Below are 11,430 nucleotides of genomic sequence, written 5' to 3'. Positions count from 1 at the left end.
CTGCCCTAACCGCTTCTGCCTGCCAATCTGATCACCCCCTAACCTAGGGTGTGGGCAAACTTTTTGACTCGAGGGCCACAATGGGTTCTTAAACTGAACCGGAGGGCCAGAACAAAAGCATGGATGGAGTGTTTGTGTGAACTAATATAAATTCAAAGTAAACATCATTACATAAAAGGTTACGGTCTTTTTTTTTTTTAGTTTTATTCATTTAAAATGGGCCGTAGTTTGCCCACGGCTGCTAACCACTCCCCTGCCAGCCTGATCGATGCCTAAATGCTCCCCTGACAGCCCGATTGCCCCTAACTGCCCTCCCCTGCTGACCTAGTTGCCTCCAACTGCCCTCCCCTGCAGACCTGGTCCCTCCCAACTGCCCTCCCCTGCTGGCCCAGTCACCCCTAACTGCCCTCCCCTGCTGGCCTGATTGCCCACAACTGCCCTCCCCTGCCGGCCATCTTATGGTGGCCATCTTGTGTCCACATGGGGGTGGCCATCTTTGTGTTGGAGTGATGGTCAATTTGCATATCACCTCTTTATTAGATAGGATATCCACAACCTAGATAGCCTTTCAGTGGGTGAATGTTTAAACCAATTTTGGTATATCCATAGCATGGAATACTACTCAGCAATAAAAATTAACAAACTGTTAATTAACAGCATGGATAATTTTCAAGTGAATTAGGCTGAGTGAAAATCTCTAGTCCCAAAAGTTTACACACTGTTTGATTCCATTTATATAACATCCTTGAAATGATGACATTATAGAAGAAGCACAGACTAGTTGCTGCCAAGGGTTCAGGAGGGGGTGAGGACAGAAGGTAGAGGATGTGAACATAAAAATTCAACATGAGGGATCCTTGTGGAGATAGAACATTCTGTATCTTTCCTGCATCAATTTCAATGTTCTGAGCAGGACATTATACTGTAGTGTTGCAATGTGTTACCATGCAGGGGAAACTGAATAACAGGCACATGGGATCACTCTGTATTATTTCTTACAAATACATGCGAATTTACAATTATCTCAAAACCTAAAGTTTAAACAACAAACAAAATTAACCAGCAATATATATATGCCAGTGTGCCAATGTTGAGAAACCTTGATCTAGAACAGTGATGGTGAACCTTTTGAGCTCGGCGTGTCAGCATTTTGAAAAACCCTAACTTATCTCTGGTGCCATGTCACATATAGAAATTTTTTTGATATTTGCAACCATAGTAAAACAAAGACATATTTTTTTATATTTATTTTATATATTTAAATGCCATTTAACAAAGAAAAATCAACCAAAAAAAATGAGTTCGCGTGTCACCTCTGACATGCGTGTCAGAGGTTCGCCATCACTGATCTAGAAGGAAAGCCAGACATACCAAATAAGGAAGCTAAGGAAGGGCTGTGAACCTGTGGTTTGGGGGGGGGGGGGTAGGAATCAAGGCTGGTTTCACAGAATACATGTCATTTGGTTTGAGCCTCAAAGAATATCAGGTTTCTAGGAGCAGAAGAAAGGAAAAGATTTTTTGTTGTGAAGAATAGTCAAAAGTTGTGTCATGGTATCTCAAAGTATCTAGCGAGGTGGTCTGGGGCCTAGATCAAGGAGTTACTGCAGTTCTTGAGTTACAGTAAGTGCTGAGTTTCAGCTCTGAGTTATACACATAATGGATGCCTCCAGCAGGGAAGCACAGTTACTCCTATACTCCTGAGACAGCTTCAAGGACAGAGAGTATGCAAAGGAGTAGGTCAAATAAACCCAGCGGTGAGCAGTGGGCTCCTTGACATTTAGAGTCCCTTGTAATTTTAAGTGTTGTTCACGCTTTCCCAGGCAGTGAGTGGCATGATCTGACCTTCGTTTCAGTAGTCTATCGGAGGTTGGCTGTCCGGCACCTGCATTAGAAAGGAAAGAGATTGGAGCCAAAGAAGACAGGAAATGAAAGAGGCCCTGTATTGGGGAAATGGAACACACAAGATTAGATGGATAATGGAGACATTTCAGAGAACTTGGAGACACCCAGTTTGGCAAGAGAGGTCTGAGCTGATTCTGAAGTTTCTAGTCCAAGATAGAGGTGCCATTTCTCAGGATGTCCCTTCCTGAAGTAGAAATGCAGGAAGATAAACAGAGCCAAGAGGGAGGGCGGTGATGTGATTGGTTTGGGAGGTGTGAGGTGTGAGGTGCATGTTGCTGCTGGCGATTTCCAGGAACTAGTTAGAAACTTGGTTCTATAGCCCAGGAGAGAGAATCAGACTGAAGATAGGTCATGAGAGGTTGGATGAGGTTACTTGAGTGACAGAAGCTCCCAGAACTGAACTTGGGAGAATATCAACACTCAGGTTAGAGAAGTTAGAAATGAAGAGAACAGAGATGCAGGAGAAAATCTAGAAGAAAAAGCTCTGAAGTCCAGGGTGGGGAATCACAGAGGAAGTTATACACAGCAGAATCTGGAACCGCACAGAAATTCTGCAGTATCAGACAGGGGTGAAGAGCGTTGAATCGACACTTGATTGAACCAACTTGCGCAGAGGGGCCTGGATGGCGCACTGAGGGATGTGAAGGGCTGTGTGCACAAGAAGAATCCAGCGGGAGGGAGTGTGCTGCAGGGGCTGTCAGCCTTTCTTTTTCAATATAATTGGTAATATTACAATTCAAGTTATTTTCCTCCCATGAACTTTCTTGGACCTGGTGAATTGTTCTCTAGCATCACTTTCATAATTATATATGTTTGTAAAGAAACCATAACTAACGGAGCAACAGTGGCGAAAAGGCCTTTTACCAGAGTTGGTCATTTTTAATATCTCCTTTTAATTCAAATCATTTTATGTATATTTTTTTAGATACAGTTTCTGTTATTGGAAACTGCATGTTGATGAGTAAGTGGACATTTACATTTTCACTTTGAACCTTTTTTAAGTTTCAGAGCTATGTTAGGGAATGCGTGCATGTCTATATGTGTGAATTTCATGAAAATTATATTTTGTGCCTTCCAGTAGTTGATTAAACTTCTTACTCTGTTCTGATTTTGCTTGAATCTCACAGTAAAAGACTTTTGTTTCACAACCTCTGGGAATACCATGCAGTGCAGAATATGAGATTTTTAGAGGCCAAACTAACTTGGTAGAAATTCAAATCCATCTTTTATCTTTTAGATAAAAGCCTTTGAAATCCTTTTAGTGTGAAGTTATCAGCAGGCTTGATTCTCATATAACCTCATTACTAACCCAAGGATTATTCAAAATGCATGGAGAGCAATGCTCTGTGGCTGAAACTCGGTTTTCATCAACTCTACAGTCTAGAGATAAGCCCCATGTGGTCCTCCTGGTTCTGGTTGGGAAATTCTGCCTGTCCTGCCCCCATCCCCCTAGAAGATCAAGTACAGATTCAAGGCTCTCATAAGTTGTGCATGAAAGAAACCTGTTCGGCTCTATTTGAGCATTTCCCAAATTTATTTAACCACAGAATCTTTTCCACATTAACATTTTATAGCTCACCTAGGGGTTTTGTGAGATAAGAAGTAGAATGGATATTCTTAAGGGATTGATGCCTCAGATCCGAAGTATGTACTGCTGGAAGTAATGGGGTGTCCTCAACATGTCTTTGTGTCATGGATCGGACTTGAAGTGTGAGAAAAAATTCTTATCCACCTTCCTCACTGCTCATCCTCCTCCCCCCAGTATGTCAGGAATTGGCTTATTAGGTACTGGGCTTCTGCATATTTTCCTGAAAAAAAAGAAGAATGAAAAGAACAAGAAAGCTTCATCAGTTGTTTCTAATTTCATTCAGTGGAATAAGATTCCAATTAAGAAATTAAAATAGAATTTGTTGTGGATGTAATCGTATGAACAAAAGGTAGTTATATCAGGTTCACCAGTTGTTAGTCTCATGTTTAGTTAAAACAAGATAATTCACTGTTTGGGGGACAAATGTAGTTTCCAGAACTGAGACCATTTGATGATTTACTTATTCCATGAGGGGATGATCTTATCTGCTCAGATTTACATTTGGAGCAATAAAACCTCCGGCAGCTGCTGCTGGCTGTCTGCGTGAAGAGGAGGCTTTCTTGAACATTCCTGTTTTATGGCTTTCTTGAACATCTGAAGTTGGGGTGAGGATGGGAAAGGTTTACCTATGGAGGCCGTAAATGACCAAGTCTGATACCAGGGAGGTAAACCAGTCCTTTTTGGAAGAGCTGGTAAATCTCTCAGGTCACAGGCCTCCATATGTTAAAACCTGTCAGAGGCTTAAAAAAAATCAGGGGACAGCTGCCACCTCCTCTTCATCAGGAAAACAGTCACTTCAATTTAAAAATATGGGCTTTCACCTTTTCTTATGAGCTCATAAGGTGACCTTACTCACCCCACCCTCTAGGAGCCTGAGCAAGGTAGGGTCTGCCTGGTGACCTGATTCCAGCTGACAACATTCTGGTCAGGGTGCAGTGTGGGGACAGCACTTGGGGGAGGGCCTGGACACAGTCTCAGCCCATGGACACTGAGACGGACCAAGAGTGTAGCCATTGCAGAAGTCGCTGCCCTTAGCAAGATTCACCGGAGGCCACTCACATTCCTGGCAGGTGCAGGCATCAAGGACGATTATTCAAACCCCTGAATTCATGACTCCGAGGCTGTGACAGTGTGGTCTGTGTGAGCTCATTCTCAGAGTCTAAAATTATTCAGCTTTCTTCTGTGGACACGAGTACTTTGGTTAAAGGCTGCCAAGTTTATGACAGAATCTGGTGGGGGGGAGATTTTTATTGCCTAATAAATAACATCATAGAAGGTCATAATTCCATATTAGCCACTAAATATCTAAAATGGTTAAAGTATGCAAAGTTAGGTCCAAGATATGGATGAAAAACAGCTCAGTGACATTTCTTGAGAATTATTCATTTTCTTTTTCAATCTGAAAATGGAACGGGAACATTCAGCTAAATCCCAGGCTTAGAAAGCTGAGCATCGCCTGGAGGACTTAAAGAATTACACTGGCAAAGCCATTTTTCTTTAGACTTTAAATTACAAACTAAAAAAAAAGTTCTCCGTGGAATTTTGGGAGAAATCTCAAGTTCTCGGGTGTTTAGGAACTAAACAGACCTGTAGAAACTCACACCGTGGTCTTTCTTTGCCTGCCATCTTGGACAGACATGGGATCTGCTGGGGAGAGACAATTTTGGAGCATCTTCATTGGTGGGTCAGTTGTCTTCTGCAATGAATTCTAAGACCCGGCAGTGCTCTTAGGCAAGACCTTCTTTCTTTTGGATAAAGTCATTGCTCTAGATACAGTGAATCTATTTTTCATCTTTCTGCCCTTACTAGGGAAGAGCTGTTACACACACACACACACACACACACACACACACACACACACCAGCCTCTGCTATAGTCTTTTCTCTCCTTGAAGACCTTTTACCTACCTAACTTCTTGTCTTCTAACCCCATGTTCTTTGAACGTTTTTACCCCTTCATCTCCCTGAAAATTGCTATGACTCTCACATCCTCAATCATCCCTCCGAACCTCTCCTTCCCTAAAACTAAACATCAATCCAAGGTACAATTTGTTGAAAGGCATGCAGTGATGCCACTAGTTTAAGTCTTGGCTCATGGGGATTGCGATGGGCAGAGACCTCCTCCTCTGATCAAGGCTCAGTGGATCTCCAAGGACATCTCTGGGATTGGACATACACCCAACACAGTGCACATCTCGTGTGCTGTTAGATCCTTTTAGCACTTACAGGGCTGACACTCCTGTTGTTTCCCCCTCAGGCAGGTTGGGCTAACATTTTCTATGTCAATTAAAACATCGTTTTTGTTGTCAACAGAGACCAGATACTGCTACACTCAGCACACGATGGAAGTCACGGGAAACAGCATCTCTGTCACCAAACGCTGCGTCCCGCTGGAAGAGTGCTTGTCCACTGGCTGCAGAGACTCCGGGCATGAAGGCCACAAGGTCTGGCAACAAAGCACGTGCCGGTACAGCATAGTCAGCCTTTCTCCTTCGGATGTCCGCCAGTGCTCACGAGCAAAGTCTCACTTCCCATGGAGCCTAGCTTTTGACTGACCTTATAGCATTAGAAGATGCTTCCTTTCCTGTTTGCTCTAAAAGAATAAAGATTTATGCCAGGGTGTAGGATAAATGATGTAAACACAACACCAAGAGGGTATTGAAAATTATCGCAAGCCCTTTCTTCACTCAGAAGAAAGTAATAAAACTGCCAGAAGGAAATGGAACAAGGGACCAATTATGTCCTCATGGCAAAGCACTGCAGGTGCAGCAACAACTCATCAGCTGTGGGTGGCCAAGGCGGCTTAGCTCTGATAGCTCTCTGTAAAGGGGGGCCATGCCGCTTGTAGGATGCTGATTTGGGGAAGGTATGCGTTGGCTCCTGAGTCATTTCAGTAGGGAGTGAGAGCACCTTTTCCTTGTGGGGTTGCTCCCCTGAAACTCCATCTGGTGCCTGTGCCGAAGCACTCAGTTTCAAACCAACTTTGAGGCCAGTCTTGAAAGAGAATATAACGATCAGAGGAAGGCCACCTGGCTCGCGGTTGGGATGGAGAATGCCCCTGACGCCCTGGCTGGTGGTTCAGAGCTGGCTGCCCAAATGAGCTTGTATGTCAGGCCTTGGCCTTTATTTTTTCGCCTCCGGCTGCCTTCCTGGGGGTTGGGAGCAGTGCCCGCTCTGATAGCCGGCAATGGTACTGTTCGTGGGGGCTTCTTTCTCTTAAGACTTGTCCAACACTAAGAATTAAATTTTAAAGTATAATCTGCCTACTAGCTCCTGGTTTGCAATGTGAAGGTAAACCCCAGGGTTTTACTTGACCCTCTAGCAGGCCGGACCTGGTTCTCAGGCATCATTGTGGTACTTCACCGAGGAGGAAGTTATAGATCAGAGAAGTGACATCATGCACTCAGGCCACACAGCTAGTGATCAATAGAGACAGGATCCCAACTCACTTCTGACCCGTTTCTCTCCTCGACTTTAAAATGTCTTCCCAGCCCCTATCAGGGGTGAGCAGACTGAAGTCTCTGCAGGAAGTGACAGACTATTACCCATCACTGTGGAGTCTTCAGGCATTACTGCGGAGGCAGGCCACTTGCAAATCTTGTTAAAATGCAGATTGTCGTTTGCTAAGTCCAGGGCTAGCTTGAGGTTCTGCATCTCTAATGAGCTCCCAGTTGATGCTGAAGCTTCTGGTGTGTACTTAGCATAGCTATGGCCTGTCGATAATTCTTTGGGTTTACTTCTATCTCATGAGCCACAAGGAAAGCTGTATGAAGCATTAATGGCATAAATGAAAACCCTTCAAACCTTAACTCACCAACCAGAATGGAGAGAATGATGCAGACAATTCCAATGAAAGTAAATATTTAAGTCAAAATTATCTGTGTTGTTGCCCCTTCACTTTCCCTGTGAAAACTTGGCAAGTGGAAGTTGCCCTCGTCAGTTTCCGCAAGTGGTCAGAGGAGCCTCTTTGGGAAAGGTAGGATAAGTATTATTTATAATCCATACTTCAGAGAGGGAATAGTCAGGATCTAGGAAACATGTAAACCTGGAATAACCACAAGATGCGATGTCAAAAGCAGAACCCACGTCCCTTGAAGCGTCGCTGGGGCCTTTCATTTTGACCACACCTTCCAGATGACATCTCATCACAGCCCCTGCGATGCAGGCTGGTGTCTCCTTTGTAGAGCAGGTCATTCCCATCTGAGTCTCATCGTGAAGGAAACAGTCCCTTCAAGAATCCCTGCCTCCTTCCAAGACCTGCCAGCTTCTCATCACCCTTCTTTTTCTTCTTTCCAGGTCTGCACTTCCTGTTGTGAAGGAAATATCTGTAACTTGCCGCTCCCCCGAAATGAAACTGATGCCACATTTGCCACAACGTCACCCATAAACCAGACAAATGGGCAGCCACACTGCGTGTCAGTGATAGTGTCCTGCTTGTGGGTGTGGCTGGGACTCACCTTATAGCAGCTCAAAGGCGCGATGTGTGGTGGCAATCTGAGGGGATCTCGACGGCCCGCAGTCATGCATGAGTCATTGGCCGGGCAACAGTACACACGTGAAACCACAGCACTCAAGGATGTCTTCCTAGTCAAGCATCTCCACTTCCCGTGAGGAACAAGCATTGCTTCAGTCCAAGACCTTATCAAAGCCAGCCTGCCCCTAAAATAGACTGAGTTCTATACCACAGACCTTTGTTTTCACCCCAAGAAATAGTTCTGCATTTATTGAGTTCTGGCTCTTAATTTGGAAGACATGCATGGGCCACAGGAGATCCTGGGCCCCTCTGAGATGTTAGGCAACGTGAGTAGTTGTGCATTTTTCAGGAGAAAGTTAAAGGACTGTTGGTTTAAGTATAACCATGAATTCACAGCTCTAGAATTTTAAAATTTTAATTGCAAAATGAATGGACTGTTTCCTCGGAGATTTCTACTGAGTCCCTAGAAAAGAAGTGAACAATTTGTCCAATTTATGTTTCCAACATTCTTCTCCCAATGGCGGGGATCATATTCCCTCTGCTCTGTGTGGGAGATAAAAAGGCAATCATAAAAGTTTGCTGTATGGGGAGGAGGGCTAGAAAAGGATTTTTCCTAATTTAATGGAATTTGCATCCGTAAAGTGGGCATTTATCCCTTCGTATCATTGGGGAGATTGGCTTGACTTAGCACCTTGTTATGCTCCACGCGATCCTGGTTCTTCCTGGAATGATGGGTGTCCCACAGCAGGATGGGGTGTTCTCTCCGGGCACGGGGTTCTATTCAGACACAGCTAATTGAGGCAGAGAGAGGCCTTTAAAATGAAAGGAGGGAGAATGTCTGGAGGTTGGTCCTCGTTCACTCTGAGGATCCAGTGAGTGGCTCAGCCAGATCTTCCTCCATCAGCAAGTCATGCTTCCCAAGAGCTCTCCCCGTTCTTCCTCCTTTCAAATCCCCAGTGACTTGAGGGGGAAGGTTCTACATTGAATTGTCTGGAGATTCATAGGGAAAGAAGACATCATATCCTAGGATGAGAAGTAGGTGAACCAGTGGGATGGTAGTGAGACTAGTAAGGAGACCTAGTGGGAAGTTTTTATTTCTTTTAGCTGATTGCTTTTGAGGTAGACACTAAAAACTTCACCATCCTTCCTATATTTTTGGCACCCCAAGTTACAATTTTTTCTTCTTCCTTGTAAATCATTTATACAATATTTATTTTTGTATGGCATAACTAGAAGCTAAAGTATATTGTAAAAGATTCTTTATTCTGAACAGAATGATCAAATCAGAATACCTATTTTTCAACAGTGGTAGAGCTTGTAATATATGTGTTGAACATTATCTATAATACTTGCACCAGTGTTGAAAAGAGCTACTTATGTTGTGACCAAGAGTAACATGTTGGCTTTGAGGTTTTGTGTTTGTTCCTGGTTTCCTCAGTGTTGTGGTTCCAGAAGTATTCGGGTGGTGACCATCACTGGTATGCATTTCTCTGCAGGGTTGTGGGGGCGTATTTGCATGAAATTTGGTGGAGCCATTGCGGATAAAGTTGTCAGAGTCCGTCTGCTCTGCACAGGAAAATGTTTCTGGCTCATAAAATGAGACCTCCTCAGGGACCAATATGAACTGACAGTGGTTAACTCTGATACACAATAATCTAAATTGCATCAAATGGCCTTAAATCAGAGTTTGGCAGGTTTATCAATAAGTTGCTTATAATTGGGGTGGAGGATTAGAGGGAGAGGGAGCAAGACATTTATTAAGCACCTCTTACGTGCCAGGCACTATGCTAAGCACTTTACATAAATTAGATCATGTAATTCCTACAAGAACCATGTAAGGAAAATTACTAGTACTTACACTTTAGAGATGAAGGTACTGTGATTCTAAGAAGCTCAATAAGATGAAGCCCTTTCCTTCTGATTTGGGACAGACGGGATGAGGAGGGATTGAAGAGGAAGGGAGGGTGGAATTGCCACCCTTAGGAAAACTTGCAGGCCTGACTTCATGGGAATTGGCCATCTTACCATGCATAGTTTGTCTAGTCCTGCCTCTGCAGGGTGCCATTTGCATGTGTTCCCAGATGTTTTTTCTTTGTGGGGGTGAAGGGATGGTTTTCTCATTCACTCCTCTTGCTAAAAGAGGAGACAGGTTGATCCTACATATAAAGATGCTCTGAGACAATGAAAATTGGATGTTGTACATATCTACATATACATTTTGTGCATGGTCACTCTCCACTGACACCTTCCAAGTACTGCATGAGATTTCAATAGGAGACAAAGTCCAAAAGTTGGTTCTTAATGAGAAAACAAGCACTCCAAAGCCGCCTGGCTGGTGCGCAGGCCCAGGTCCACAATGACATCATCTGCCACCCACGGGGTCACTGCAAACTCCAAGCAGATGTGGCTGTGTGCGCCCTGTATGCCTGTCAGAATGGCTGGTGTTTTACACTCTCACAATAAAGTGATTTGCTTGCCATCCTCAGCCTCAAGGAGCCACAGAAGGGCCGTTTATGCGGAAGGCCCAGGACTGATCATCCATCTGACTTTTCTACCCCATTAAAGCTTCCGTTAAATCCCAACACTGATGATGGCTTGAAGTGCAAAGAGCCATGATGTGTATATAAACATATGTGCCACTTATTTATTTTTAGACTCCCCACAGCATTCATGTCAATATGGGATAAATGCCTAAATTTTGTAAATATTGTACATTTTGTAAATCAAGGAATAAAGGTTTTAAGTGTATCTCTCCAGGCTCTTCTGTACAAATGCACACGCCAATCAATGATTCAGGCACCCAGGTTATGTACCAGGCATTGCATTTAGCGCCATAAGGAACTTCCTTCCAGAAGCTCACGTTCTAGTTGAAGGACAAGAAATGCGTGCATGAAAAGATACAAGACCATTTCCTCGTGCCACATGATTCTTATAGACAGTAAGTGCTGCAGAAGATCCAAGAAAGAAAGATTACCAAACTTTTCAATCAGGTCTGTAGTTTTCCCAGAACATTTCTTTGTTAAATCAGGAAATATAAAAAGATTGTGTGTGTGTGGTGTGTGTGTGTATCACCCCACTAACAATTTCTAAATCTTGATACAATAGAAAGCATTTCCCTTGATGGTTTCTTCTGCAACAGGAAACAAATGTTTGAATAGCGTAGATGTCATTTTCATCTATACAATGAATTTATTGTAATTTTCACAGTAAAATGGTAGACATTGAAAGGGACCTTGAAAAACTCTAGCTTGTTTGTGATTTCTGATTATTCTTTCACACACTGTATTTTGAGATTTCCAGGAAAATGTAAATATTTCCCAAAGTTAAAGGTTTTTCTCTTAGGTTCTGGATCAGTGACACAGTTCATGCTCTAAAGTGACACATGTACTTCAATGAGGATAGTTGTTATCACTAACCTTTCTGAATAACTCTGTGTTCAATGGGCACAGCACCTCAGGTAGACTGCT

The 11,430-nt window shown here is 43.4% G+C and overlaps 1 protein-coding gene across 4 annotated transcripts in view; it reads left to right on the top strand.

Moving 5' to 3' along the window:
- The window catches only part of LYPD6 (LY6/PLAUR domain containing 6), a 115,755-nt gene extending 105,044 nt beyond the window's left edge, over positions 1-10,711 (top strand). For 3 of the 4 annotated variants that reach the window (XM_014464111.2, XM_023762223.1, XM_006098492.3), the window contains 2 exons: positions 5,803-5,933; positions 7,786-10,711. In XM_014464111.2, coding sequence (XP_014319597.1) covers positions 5,803-5,933; positions 7,786-7,953 — 299 coding nt within the window. In that variant the 3' untranslated portion in view covers positions 7,954-10,711. Of the gene's footprint in view, positions 1-5,802; positions 5,957-7,785 lie in introns of all 4 variants that reach the window. The other variant, XM_023762222.1, reaches the window with a different exon arrangement.
- Positions 10,712-11,430: the final 719 nt, after the last annotated feature.

The sequence above is a fragment of the Myotis lucifugus genome, unplaced genomic scaffold (assembly GCF_000147115.1).
Source record: "Myotis lucifugus unplaced genomic scaffold, Myoluc2.0 scaffold_238, whole genome shotgun sequence".
Taxonomy (NCBI): Eukaryota; Metazoa; Chordata; class Mammalia; order Chiroptera; family Vespertilionidae; genus Myotis; species Myotis lucifugus.
The sequence above is the reverse complement of the archived record's forward strand: the minus strand, read 5'-3'. Positions and strand labels throughout refer to the sequence as shown.